Source organism: Myxocyprinus asiaticus, chromosome 27 (genome assembly GCF_019703515.2).
Source record: "Myxocyprinus asiaticus isolate MX2 ecotype Aquarium Trade chromosome 27, UBuf_Myxa_2, whole genome shotgun sequence".
NCBI lineage: Eukaryota > Metazoa > Chordata > Actinopteri > Cypriniformes > Catostomidae > Myxocyprinus > Myxocyprinus asiaticus.
Window position 1 is genome coordinate 27,887,086 of NC_059370.1, and position 14,426 is coordinate 27,901,511.

At 37.2% G+C, this 14,426-nt stretch overlaps 1 protein-coding gene across 3 annotated transcripts; it reads right to left on the reverse strand.

Moving 5' to 3' along the window:
* Positions 1 to 1,533: 1,533 nt before the first annotated feature.
* On the reverse strand, positions 1,534 to 8,751 carry LOC127417874 (arrestin-C-like). 3 transcript variants are annotated; one of them, XM_051658113.1, is made up of 15 exons: positions 8,634 to 8,751; positions 7,117 to 7,150; positions 6,039 to 6,069; positions 5,848 to 5,908; positions 5,600 to 5,644; positions 5,315 to 5,508; positions 4,624 to 4,683; positions 4,462 to 4,538; positions 4,225 to 4,360; positions 3,984 to 4,068; positions 3,688 to 3,760; positions 3,311 to 3,448; positions 3,111 to 3,215; positions 2,746 to 2,795; positions 1,534 to 1,986 (listed from the first exon to the last, which is right to left on the reverse strand). In XM_051658113.1, the coding sequence occupies exons 2-15, from the start codon at positions 7,122 to 7,124 to the stop codon at positions 1,976 to 1,978; spliced, it is 1,074 nt and encodes a 357-aa protein (XP_051514073.1). In that variant the 5' UTR covers positions 7,125 to 7,150; positions 8,634 to 8,751; the 3' UTR covers positions 1,534 to 1,975. The 3 variants fall into 3 exon arrangements, with proteins under 3 accessions (XP_051514073.1, XP_051514074.1, XP_051514072.1); XM_051658114.1 differs by lacking the exon at positions 1,534 to 1,986 and adding an exon at positions 1,997 to 2,537; XM_051658112.1 differs by lacking the exon at positions 1,534 to 1,986 and having other exon boundaries at positions 2,570 to 2,795.
* Between the last annotated feature and the right edge of the window lie 5,675 nt (positions 8,752 to 14,426).

The window sequence follows — 14,426 nt, forward strand, 5'->3', positions numbered from 1 at the left end:
GATCTACATCATTCTCCAAGGATGCATTTCAGCATAAGTTTGTTACTGTCCCTTTTAGCCAACTGTTTTATGTGGCTAGAATAACCCATAATGTTCTCTTTGGATGAAATAGGTGACGCAGTAGCATCTTTACACGGTTATTCTTAATCAGTAAGTTATGCTGGCCTGGGTAGCTCAGTGATAAAAGACGCTGGTTACCACCCCTGGAGCTCGCTGGTTCGAATCCCAGGGCGTGCTGAGTGACTCCAGCCAGGTCTCCTAAGCAACCAAATTGGCCCGGTTGCTAGGGAGGTTAGTGTCACATGGGGTAACCTCCTCGTAGTCGCTATAATGTGGTTCGTTCTCGGTGGGGCGCGTGGTGAGTGCGGATGCCTCGGTGGATGGCGTGAAGCCTCCACACACGCTATGTCTCCGTGGCAATGCGCTCAACAAGCCACGTGATAAGATGCGCGGGGTGATGGTCTCAGACGCGGAGGCAACTGGGATTCATCCTCCGCCACCCGGATTGAGGCGAATCACTACATCACGAGGACTTAAAAGCGCGCTGGGAATTGGGCATTCCAAATTGGGTAAAAAAATAAATAAAAAAATAATGCATGCATTTCACAATAACATCACTGAAGCTTAATTACCGTCGTTGTAGTGCTGTTTGTATAAAGCTGCTGAGGTGCTTTGAGTAAATTCTGCACAGACTTTGCTGCAGCTTCCACTAACAAAATCCGAGTGGTTCTGCTTTTCCACTGTTAACAGCGTCTTAAGCGTTATTATCCCGATCTCATGAAAATTCATACATAATTTATGAGTTGGCTATTTCTAATGGTTTCGCACGATGTGGTTCGCATAAACTCTGTGTAATGTGGAAGTGCGAGTTCCGCATACAAGGTGTTAAAGACATACTTATTAATATTATGCCCTAACCCAAACCCCTTTTCTAAACTTAACCAATCAGTAGAGTGTGTAAACATGATAGGAAGTTGTTGTGTGTGGCAGAAGCAAGTAATTGTTGCGTATTAGATGGAAACGATGTCCAGCGACGTCATTGGCTGTAGTGAAAGTCGTAGGGATTCAAATGAGTGCAGTCACAGGATATCATACGAATTAGCCAAATTTAGAAAAGTCGTACGAATCCTGAATATTTCGCCGTGAGAGCTTGTTATTATCAGTGTCATGTACTGGTCTCATCGGATCTTTCAGATGTTTAGTAAAGGTATTGTGGAAAGAAGTGTGAGAATGTGTGAGCAGGACTGTCATAGCAATATATATTTTCCTCCAAACAGATACAAATCCTAAACAAGCAAATGGGAAATCTGCCACTGGCAAACTGCATATTTAACTTTAATTCATATAACAGCTTTATTAGATTGTTATAGAGTAATTAAATACTGGTGATGCATAATTGTGTGATTCTGGAGTTGTAGCAACAGAAAAACAGAAACAAATCACTAATACATATTAGCTAATTCATAGTCCTGCATCTATAGAATTCATAAAGAGGGATTAGGATTGAGTTTGAGAGTGGTCTAAATAAATAAGTTGATAGGTAATCAGTGCAAAGTTTATTAATTTCCACCATCAGCACAGCCAGAATAAAAACAAGACAACATAATTTAATAAATTGAAAGTAGAGTACTGCAGTTAGAGTAAACTGTTCATCACTCCCTCACCTTTGACAACCCTATTTCACAAAAAAAACTAAAAAAAAACTAAACCACTTTTACATTGAGTTCACATGATAAAGGCATAAATAAAAGCATTTGACCAATGCATGCATTTCAATGTCACTGAGTTCATCTTAGTGTAGCACATTTTTAACCTTACTAATTCCTGTTACACATGTATTTGTAACATGGAGGAGTCTATGGCCTATGGCTCATGAAATGAGGTTTTTCTGTATCAAGACATCGGCATCTGTTCCTGTTTGTCTCTCCTCCTTATTCGTTCATCACTGTCACTTGCTGTAGAACCTACTCAAGTTTTAAATCAGTCCTATAATTAAAGCAAAATAAATGACAGAGTAAAACATTAATCTAACAGTAGCTTAGTCAACATAATTTTTGTGAAAAAAATTATTTAAAAAAAATTATAATAATAATTAAGAGATAAGATAAAAACATGACAAGCAAGATCTTCTGCTTCTTATATCTGTTTCCCAGTTATCTCTGATCTCTTGTTCTGGTGTTATACAAGTATAAAGTACAGAGAGCAATATTCCTTTTAAAGTCAATTTCAAAACACTATAAAACAACACATTTTATCATTCTCTTTTAAATTGTTTAAAAGTCTCTGTTTATATTTTTGCTCATTAAGAACATTGACTTCTGTCTAAAAATAAATCTGTGGCACTTATTTTGAAATCGCCTAGCAATTATGTTCCAGGTACTGTTTAAACCTTTCTCTATACTCCAGTGTGTAGTGATTGTTTACTGAGGAACTTTTTTTTTTTAATGGTCAAGTCCAAGATTTATAAAAGAAAGTGCATAGAAGGACAGCATTCTTTCTGAACATGAGAAAACAAGTTTACTTCAATACTTACACATCTACTCAGTTTGGAAGCATTTGAAAGACAAGAAAATGATGCTTTTTAGTATGTTTCACGCATGGTAAAGGTAAATATGTACTGTATTTACACAGAGTATAATCCATACTTAGTTAAAGGTTTTATAATTAAAAACGTGACAAGGTCACAATAATATGCAACTGCCCTGGGAAAAACTCACTTCAGATGTAAAAGATTAGAAACCTCACCTGCGGGCTTCGGTGACATTAGAACCAAAGGTAGCTCAGCAACAACATCACTGTGTACAGAAGTTAAACACAAATTAGCTCCATGGGTCTGAGTACTCTCCTTGCTCACAAAGGTATACCATATCACACCATGTACTGATGTATTTGTTCTCTTTGATGTTTAGTCATGATAAGGCAACTAAGCAAACTGTTCCTTATTAAGTAGCTCTTTTAGAGCATTATCAAGAGAAATATCTTTCTTAATGGCAAAATCATTAGAGAAAGAGCAGGAAGGTAAAGGCCTATAGTGCTAAGAGAGCATCTATGACTCTCTATAGAGATGACTTTCCTGCTATTGTGATGAAAGAAAACAAACAGATATTGACCTTGATGTGAGACTTCCCAAAAGACCACCTCCCATCATGAGGGTAACCTTAATTTTGTAGGAAACCATAATGCCTTGCATTTCCTTATTCATGTCAGGCCGCAGACTGCAGAGACAGAGAGATGCGAAGGAGTAACATTTTTTGTCTGTACATTGTGTAAAGGTTAAAATATGGAATATCGTTAGTGACGAATAACTGACATTGTTGAAGAAGCCAAGTTGGTGTCTTCATCCTTTAGTCTGCCATCCAGTGCAAGACCATGTTTCTCTTTGTTGTTGGCCAGCAGAGGAGTGAGTCTATATTCCTTCTCAAAGGTGGAGTTAGCATCAATTTGGTCCCTGTTACAAAATATGGGTTTAAAAGCATACTTTACAACTTCTAAAGTGTCCTGGAAATGAAAATATTAAAATCAGAAATGTTCTATTATAAAAAAAATATAACCCATGCATGGAATTATTTCATTCATTCTTGTGCTTGAGCTCTGTTTAGCATTATTTGTTAAATACTCAATATAAATAATGCTTAAAATAAAAGGAATACAATTTTTCAAATTCAATGCAAATTTCTTTGCTCTCACCCAAATTCTTCATTCAGGACACATTTGTTGTATTTGTCCGCTGAGTATAGCACAACATCTGTAATTTGGTCAACTAAAACACAATATTAACTAAATTAATCCTGGGTCATTGTGGCAAAAAAAAAAAAAAAAAAAAAAAAAAAAAAAAAAGAGAAAGATATAAAAGGAAACACACATAGACTTCTACCTAGAGACATTACTTAATCATTCTTAAATTGCATATGAAGGATGAAGGATGAGGTTTTCTTTTAAAACCAACTAATAACAAAACTTCATTTGACATTGTTTGCACATACTCGTGATTTTGACTTTCTTTACTACTTTACTGGTCTCATTGTTCACTTTCACTTTAACAGAAATTGGATCACCATGGTAGTAGAGCTGAAAGTGAGAAAACAGCAGTTAATAAACTTAGTTAACTTGATGTGTCAATCTAATGAAAAGAGAAGCAGAACTGCATATGGTAAAAAAGTCACTAATTGATACCTAATTGATTTCAATGCAAATGATTTGTAACGGACATTTGAAACAGTGTACCTCCTTCTCCATTGAGGCTTCCAGGTGCATTGGTTTGTCTGCAGTTATAAATTGTTTATTGATATCAGCCTTGGGTCCAGCTGCCAGCTTATCTGGTGCATATTGGATTTTGCGGATAATCAAACGACAAGTGTCTCTATGAAGAGCCATTGGTATAGATATTGGAGTTAGAGAATATTCATGCTTTTCTTCTGATAGTTTGTAAGTTATTTAAGTTAAAAAATATATAGTGCATACTTCTTTTCAACTTTCTCATCTAGGTTGTCTGCCTCATTGGAGATATATGCTTTCACTTCATAGTCAACCCCACAAGCCTGCAGAAGTAAAACACAAGATATTACAGAGAGCCAGATGTCTATTTGTGTGTGTTTGTCTTTGTGTGTGTTAGTGCCACTGTACCTTGCCAGCATCTTCTGGTGCTGGTTGAAGGGACACTGAGCACGGAAGATTTATGGGGATCTGAGAAAAATCAAGAGAGATACAAGGACATCCTTGATCACAGATATTATCACTCAGCATAAGAGTATAGGCAGGGGCAGATTTAGGCACGGGCGACATGGGCAGCTGCCCGGTGAGGCATCTTCCCAGGGGTGGAACGATGTGCCCACCATCCACTGTCCATATCATCTCCAACCACCCACAACCCCAAGTGACAACCAGGGGAATGGTGAATGGGGGTGCTGAAGGGAGTTTCGGAGTATAGGTATAAGTGCATTCAACATGATCACATGGGAAATCTGTGTCTTAGTTCAGAATGTTTTGGCACTGAAATTCAGACCTGATGTGTCGAATTCCGAAAGTGCCAACATTCTGCAAATGTTTATGCCCCAAAAATCAGCCATGTCATATCCATTTTGATATTCAACTAGTGATACACTATATTTGCAAAGAAGTAAGTGAAAGAAGGCTGTTTTGGTCCCCCTAATGTTGGGGTTAAGTGTTAGGTTTGGGTTAGGTGGACCTACTGTAGTTCCAGCTTCAGCCACTAGTTCAGTGCAGTTTGGAAAATTCAGAAAGCATAGACTGATTTTAGCAGACAAAACATTTGACATCCGGTCACTGTGAGATTCAATTTAATTTGCTGATTTACCTCAAAAGTAAAGGGGTGCCCTTGATCCCCAGCTTTCTTCAGAAGCGCATCCTGCATCGGTGTGTTGGGGGGATTGCTTGCTGCAGGTGGATATATCTGAATGCGCTTTACCCAGATGTCTTTCCTGAAGGAAACTCCAATCACATCCAAATCCTCTTTGCCATAGCGGAAAGCACATGCAAGCTGTACCCACACTAGAAAGAAATTAAAACAATCTAAATAAAGTGTCTGCGTTAATTTACAGACAATGTTTCATACTATAATAACAATATGATTAAATCATACCTTTCCTTCCATTAAGACCTGAAGGATCAATCTTGAGCACTCCATCTGAGAATGATATTACAAGTCTTAGAAATAAGAAAATGTATATATATATATATATATATATATATATATATATATATATATATATATATATATATATGTGTGTGTGTGTGTGTGTGTGTGTGTGTATGTGATTTAATGGTTTTTGAAAAACATTTCACAGTCTTGAGGAATGGTAATAAGATTCATCCTAAAGCAGGACCTACCAACAGCATCAACACTGTCCACATGGTCCACAAAGTCTCTCCTGCCCAAATAGAGGCAAAGCTGTAATAAAAGATTATTGAAATGATTATCATATGTGCTTGTGTCTTTAAAAGATATGGCATGCATATGTCGAGCAGATGATGAGTAATGTAAATATTGGGAGATGCAAGTGGTATCATGGGAGCCTTACCGAACCATTGCCACTTGTCTTCTTATAGACCCTGAAGAAGAAACATACAGACCCATGTAAATTCATGTCTTACAATCATTGATATAACCTCAAATTACTATATGAAAGGCACGGGATAAGAAGAGTGGTAATTATCAACAAAACAGGGATATTGACCTCACAGGTCAATTTCACTGTTCATATCCCTGTGATTTCAACACAAATCAGAAAATATCCTCTGATTTAAAGACCACAACCAGCACTGTCCTGCTAAAGACTAAAGTCTACAGCTTTTCCACCTCTGCTGCTTAAAGTCCGGATTAGTGGCATGTTCTTTAATTTGGACTCCTCCACTCAACATTACTTTATATGAGTCCCACCTGAAACTAACATATTCTGAAACAACCAACACCACATACTCTTTACTGAAGATCATGCCCAGTTCCTAGACCAAATGTCTTGCTCTATTGAATATTTTCAATTACAGCTATTCTAAGAATAGAAGCATGTAGTCCATGCAAAATTAGAGGTAGTTAATATTAGAAAGGTGATTGTAGGTCCCACAGTTAAATAAGCAAAATATAATGTTTAGCTTTACACATCACTGTACTAATGTGTTCTGCTTGGACTCTTTAAAATGCCTGTACAGTAAATAAAATTAATTCCATCCTTTTGATAGATCAATCTCTGTTGCTTTTGTATGATATGACTCATTAGTAGTGACATGTGATTAGTTATCCGCATATGCTAAGCTTTGAACTGTTACTTTTAAACTCTTGTAGAAATCCAGTTAATCCACTCTAAAAGGGATTTATTATAATCTGGTAATCCAGTGGGATTGAAGACCAAAAAGACACTCTACAGATTTAATACTAATAGGCAACAGAGTGAAGGAGTATTACAAGAAGCCTGCTTAGCCTAAATAGGTGTCATAAATATAACTGACTAGTCTGTCACGTAAGAAATGTACACAGTTTGTAAATTTTTAGGGGGTATGTGCTTTAATGCCTTTTAGTTGTCTTTATGACTTTTGAAATGTCTATTTGTCTCTTGCACTAATACTTGAAATATTTGATACCATTTATATACATGAACTTACTTTGCCATGGTTATGGAAAATCAGCTGAAGTTTTCTGCAATTAAAAGTGAAATGATGAGATTAAATGGTCGGCCAGTAGAGGGCAGTGATTTGATTTACCAACATTTAAAAGTACCAACATCCTGCCATGGACTGAGTACAATGTTTGGAAAACCATTTATGTCTGTGTGTTATCCTGCTGAGATTTCAATCTCTAGGGCTTATCTGGGAAGAGAAGATTAACATTACGATAGTCTGCTCCATAATCTTCCACAGAAGCTGCACTCAGGATTATCTGTTTGTGTCTCTGTGGATGAGGCCAGGTAATTCTAAGTGCTGAAACCTTAGAAGGGCCAGCAAAATGTAACTTGTTGAATGATGTTTTGAAGAATTCTAATTTACTGTGAATATTAATGTATTTTAAAATTCTCATTCATAACACTTGTGCAGTTTTGCAATGTATTCAGATGTTACTTTGCTTAAAATATAAAAATACAGTATGTACATACAATAATATTTTGACAGATTTCTTGTTTCAGAAAGGCAAACCCCTTTATAATTTGTGATCGTAAGATGAGACTTTCAAATATTTTCAAAAGCCTGAGCAGGAGCTGCTTAACAAATGGATTAAATGAACTTTATCTAAATTAGTAAAATGAATCACATATGTAATCACATGATACTGTCATTGAATGGCCTCTTTGAAAGTCACACTATCTGTGTGTTTTGACGTATCTGATTTGACGTATGGTTCAATAATAATAAAAACATTAAGACCCTAAATGTTCTCATTGGTTGTACCAGCTAAAAAAGGAAAAACAAAGGAAAAACACAATGATCTTTTTTCATGCAAACAGGAAAATATAAAATACACTTGGCAAGACATATCCTAATTATTTCTCATCATTGTCCAATCAACATACAAAGTCTATGTGTCTTATGCTGGAGTTATGTTTTTGTTTTCTTATTATTATTTTATGGCAACTGGGATAGTCAGCCTCATAAACAAAAAGAAATTTTGAAGAATCTTAACAGTGCTCTTTTCCCCCCCACAATTAAAGTGAATGGTGACTGAGGCTATCAGTCCCTAACATTCTGCCTAGCATCTCCTTTTTTGTGTCCACAGAAGGAAGAAAGTCTTACCACATGAGGGTGAGTAAATGATGATAGAAATTAATTTTTGTGTTAACTATCCCTTTAACATTCTTTTGAATATCCCTGTGTATATTCCTGTTATGATCTCACACCTTCAGGTTAAGGTTATTTCAATTAGTGTCAGGATTAGGTTACCTGGAAAATATACCTGGAAAGCACTGACCATCTCTAGTCTTAGACATTTTTGTAACACATCATTATATTTGAACATACATGCCAAATTCAGTCCATCTGCCTATCTTTTACAAAACTACAGAAATATTAATATTCTTCTTATTGAACAATGGATATTAATTTAATCTAAATTCATTGTTTTCTTGTGCCTTTTTTCAGTGTTTAGGTACACTTGTTTGAGTGTGATGTTTCAGTAGTCCAGGTCTTACCTGCGTCCGAGGTAGGTGTCCTCTGCTTTGCTCTTGATTGTAGCACGTGCTAGCGTCGTCCTGTAGTTGGTGTTGCTGATTTCGTAGTGTGTTTCTCACTTCATCTCGTCCATCTGTCTTTATATTGCAAACTCTCCTCCCTTTCTTTGGCTTACACAGCCTACGTTACAAAAGGCCCATTTTGGCCCCAATCCTATTAGTTCATTAGTCCTCTTCTTTTTCTGGCTACAATGTCTATAAAAATAAACACAGAATTGGATTTAGGGATTAGCCATCGAGGAGTACCTGGTATAAATGAGAGTGTCAGCCTCAGGGTCATTTGTTTGGATCACAGAGAACCGAAATAATACAGTTACATCCCTGCTCATTGTATTGAATAGAGCTCCATCTCTAACATAGCCTGTGTCCATGTAGGGCATGTCCACACTGTGGCCTCAGTTTCCAAGTCATGAGGCCAGAATAGCAATAACAACTGTGAAAACTAAAGCTTCAAAACATAATGTCATCCTAACAAGATGGACATGGACCATAAGAGTCAAAGCATCAATTACAATGTAAAGTACAATGAGCCTTATGCTTCCACTCTCATTGTTCTTGTTGGCACAATAAATACTTATGTTTCTTGAAATGGTTCTCATGGCATTGTTTCTCAAGTGTTTTGAGGGAATGTGGTGGGTGTGGGACTATTTTGGATCATCGCTTCTTCAAAAGCAATTTGAGGGTCTTTGTAACATTGTGATTTTGACTGTGATTTACAGTTCAAACAGCAGTTTGGCTGTGACTAGAATATTTGCAATAACCAATATACTCTAACATTTCTTACAGATAAATAGACATGTATGTAAGCATCTAAGGCACTATTATTAACATGTTATTCAAAATGGTGCATTATTGAAATGGACATCTTTGAGGATTTTATGCTTGTCTAATCTGTGTGACACAGTTACATATAATCTCACATTGTCAAGTGGTTAATTATTGCAAATATTTACATAGTCACACAAAAGTTAAATTAAATAAATTAAATAGCAAACACTTCATGATCCTCAGAGGGCTTGGATAAAGGGGTGTTGAACAAATGCAACATGTAATTTGAACACGTTGTTATTAATGGAAGTTGTTATTAATGGAAGTTGTTATTAATGGAAGTAGAAACTGATGTAACCCTTTTCTGAGGATGAAAGAGAGAGAGGATCAGACTGGGACAAGCTCTTGCTTCTCACCTTCATTGAAGCTGCCTGACTGAACAGATTGTCTAAGGTTAAGGCTTGTGATCTCTCTCCAGACATTTTTGAAAGCCTTTACAGTGTAGGAAAGTGCCATTCCAGTGTCGATGAGTGTCATTATAGTTGAAAAATCAATGCGTTTTCAACTGAATACGCAATTTTGTGTCCATCTGCTCTGATTTTCAATTGCTCTCCTATGTAAACATGCGCTAGATGGACATCTTTGATCTTTGTCTCTCAGAGCCCTTGAAGTGTGTACTCTGAAGGGAGCATAGCATTACTGTTTGAATGTACCCTTTGCTAAGAATCTTGTGGAAGGGCCCTTCATGAAAAGTTTCATTTTCTTGCTTTAGTTTGGAGCATCACTTTGACTGGTGTCCCATTCCGGCAGTGCCCTTCAAGGGCATACAAGTGAAAGACAACTCAATGCTCAAGTATCTAGACCTCCATCCTCTTGTATGGGATGGTTTTTTGTCAACTCTTGGAATTTGTTGTCTATATTAACATGTATGCACACATGACTGTGTTTTTAAGAAAGATGTCAGTAGATAACGTTGCATGCTGACACTTCTTTTCAGTAAATATGTGTATATATGTATGTGTAAATGTGTGTAACAGTGTGAGACTGGTTAAGAGATGCTGGCTTTGTGTCCAGCAGGGCATCAGTCAGATTATGTTATCTCCTTATACACACACTCATGTCTCTAACCCGGCTGGCTAAGCCAGCCAGATCTTGGCTGAGAGGTTACAACTGAGTGCATCACTTCCCTCCCATCCACTACCTCACTAGCCAAAACATGTGTGGACGTATTGTGATCTCCAAATCAGCATAAGCAAATAATGTTGTGAAACACTTGTATGTGTATTTATATTAGTAATTCTAATTATATTAGAGTTTCACTTAGTAAATAAAGCACAATTGGTGTAGCTATAGTTTTTAGATGGTTTATAATTTTTTCTTTAATAAAACATTATGAAAGGCTTTGTGTGTGTATTCTTATCTGGCTTGCTGCAAGATACTGCAAGATATACTTTATGCTTCAGAAAAGGGCAAATATGTTCTTCAAATGCAAATATTTCTTCTCCAGTTTATTTGTCATCAAAACCAGAGGTGACAGTTAATGGTAATTGTTTACTGGGGCTTTCAGTTGAGCTTATTGGTTCAGACCAATTTACATTCAGGAAGAATTGTCTAAATGACAACACATGACTTTGCTATCTGCAAACCACAAATACTTTCCCCCCCAACCAAATTCAGTTTTCTAAGAAGCCCAGAACATCTTGGTTTCATTTCCTGTATGTTCACTTACTCACACATTCTCTCACCATATGACTAATTTAAATGGTTCATCTGGAAAGCCAAGGTGTACACCCCGTTATCTAAAACTGAAAAAGCTAATTCAACACAGGCATGTTTTTATAGTCTTCAGTTCAGTGACTTTATTATCCACAATGTGGAAATTTGTCTTCGGCTTCACCATACACAATAAAAACACCAACACATCACATAAAACAGCATAAAAAACATAAATATAATCCATTAAAAGTATACCCTCTTCAGGCATATTCAAATACTTACCCACATATTTACACACATATACAACTACGCGTTTAATAATCTGCAGTTGGCACAGATGACATCTGATACACATTCTTGATAGCCCGCGGTTGCCTAAAACTTCTCCCTGAGGGTAATAACTGAAAGTGACTGTATAGAGGATGGATAAGATCCTCTATAATCGCCAAAGCTTTTTGTTTTACTTTGGATATAAATATATAATTTAGCTGCAGCTGTGTCTTACCTACAATTTTACTTGCTACATTAACAACTTTAGACAACTTTTCTTTGTTTTTTACACTCAGAAAGACATAATGCTTTTTTTGACACTCCGAAAGACAAAAAATGTACATATTGAAAGACAATGCTTTCCACGAGATTCTTGTAAACCATTTCTAAAATGTCTTTAGTCTTAGGTTGATTTTGTCAAGAGTGAGATATCTGAGGTGGGGTGATCCGAGACAATAATTTATTCATGTCAATTGTTTTATTGTGAGCAGATGATGGCATAGTTCCATAGTGCATCTGTCACACAAGTGTCAGAGAATGCTGTTATGTGTTTAAATTTGAGACATTTTGAGTTAAGTTTAGTATCTTTTTATTTTAAATGATTTAAAAGGACTGTTAAATGCTCATGTGCTTGGCTTGCAGTCATAATCCTCTTGTGTCTTAGACCTTTTCTTATCTCCTGACGATATAAGACAGACAAAATACACATACATTGTTATTACGTGTTACCTGCTGCAAATGGGAATCCCCCAATTTTCTATTGATTTCTCTCAAAAGTCCAGCATTTTCTTCTTATAATTACTATAATTACTTAAACAATTATTTAAATAGCCTTCATTTTCTATTTAAGTGTTACGCATCTATCTTTAGAGAGAACAAATCCTTGTTTGTTTATCATTATACTTTGGCATAAGCAGGTAATGCTCTTTACTTGTATTACCTTCGCTGGTCTTTATGGCTCACTCTGAATTAGTTGCAGTCAAAAATTAATGTGATTAAAATAAACCTGGAGCTCTGTTTGTGTTAGGATAGCAGGGTCAGTTTTAGCATTTGGTTTGGGTCATGATACACCAAATTTGTGTACATTTGTCAGGGTAACTCTAGAAACAGACCATTCTTTTATTCTTATCTGAGAAGAGTAGTGAATGACTCTGCATCTGTATGAAATGCTGGACAGTAAGAGCGTGTCTTAGATAGCTAAGCCCTGGGTCAGAGATGGACTGTAATCCATTGTGGGTTTTGTAAACATGGCCCTGAGTGTAACTGGATGGACTGAAGCTTCAGAGCAGAACCCAGAAAAAGTCACTGAAAGGTCCACACATGTGAAACTCAGGTATAGGGGAGTTGTCAAACTTTTATGTAAACATTATATAGGTAACCCTAGTCTGAATGTATGCTAGTGTGGTTTTATTGTGCTCCCTTCTTTACCCTACAGCTACAGTATTTCATGAGTTCACTGGTTCATATAGTCCTGGAGCGCATTAAGGTAAATGCTTTTGGCGTCCATAATGGAGGGGCTCAAGCACAGGACTGGGCTTGACCTCTGATATTCCCCCTGCGACTGTCTGACTGAGGCAATAAATAGAAAGACAATATTGAAATAACTGGTACAGGCGTTATGAAACATTAAGGTGGAGGAAGGAAAATGAGGAATGGGGGAAAATTGTCACCGGTGCGAGGGATGCTTATAAATCCTTGGGATGTGATTGGCAGGACTAGGCCTCCTCCCGAACTTACATTTGGAACTTTATTACAAAAATATGATGATATTGAAATTAATTTAGAAGTATCGAATGCTTAAAAATATTTTAACTTAAGAGGGTTTTGTATTAATTCCTTACATTTATATAATTCCTCACATTACATTTTCTAGGAACTCAAAGCACTTCGCATATTATTGGGAGAATCTACTCAGTGAGCACCAGTGTGCAGCATCCACCTGGATGATAGTGCTCCAAAACACTCACCACACACCAGCTATTGGTGGAGAGGAGAGTATAGTGATTCATATCAATATAGGGCATTATTAGGAAGCCATGATTGATAGAGGCCAATGGGCAAATTTGGGCAGGACACCGGGGTTACTCCCCTACTCTTTATGAGAAGTGCCCTGGGATTTTAATTGATCACAGAGAAGGACCTCGGTTTAACGTCTCATCCGAAAGTTGGTGCCTTTTTACAGTATAGTGTCTCCATCTGTATACTGGGGCATTAGGACCCACACAGCAACCCCTGCTGGCCTCACTAACACCTCTTCTTGCAGCAACCATGTTTTACCCAGGAGGTCTCCCATCCAGGTACTAGTCAGGCTCAACCCTGCTTAGCTTCAGTGGGTATTAGGCGTTTGAAACCAACATATTACCTCTATTAGAGAAAACATGCATTTGTGTAATTGAACTTTTGACTCCAATCCTTATAGTTACTGATATAACCCTTGTGCAAAATATTCACATTGTTAAATGCTAAATTTAATTGTATAACCAATTTCAGCTACAAAAACCATAAACAGAGCAGAGGAATTGAGTTAATGAACTTGCCAGATAAAGAAGGAGATGTTGACATTCCATGATTATTTATTTGTCTTAATCAGATCTTCACAATAGGGGTGCTGTTAGCATATTAATGTGAATGGTGGTATCTGTGAATGGTCCAGTGTAAGCAGTGACCTGTTCTGAGTGGGATTTAACCAGGGTCTCTGGCATGGGAGGCGCTGCGCTAACAAGGTGGCTAAAGGCTCTAGCATCAGTTACTAATGTGCCTCTTGAGGCCAGAGGAAGTGAGATTTACACGTACTGCACAGCTATCATGTACCAGCTGGCTCCCATTACACTCACACCCCTAAACCTCACTCCCATCAAGGTCACGGCACCACTGTAACCAGTCCTGCTCGATCTGCTCCGAGTGGAATTCAAACCGGGGTCTCTGGCTTGGGAGGTGGGCACACTAAGGAGGAGGCTAAAGGCTACAGCCTCTAGCATCAGCTGCTAGTGCGCCTCTTCA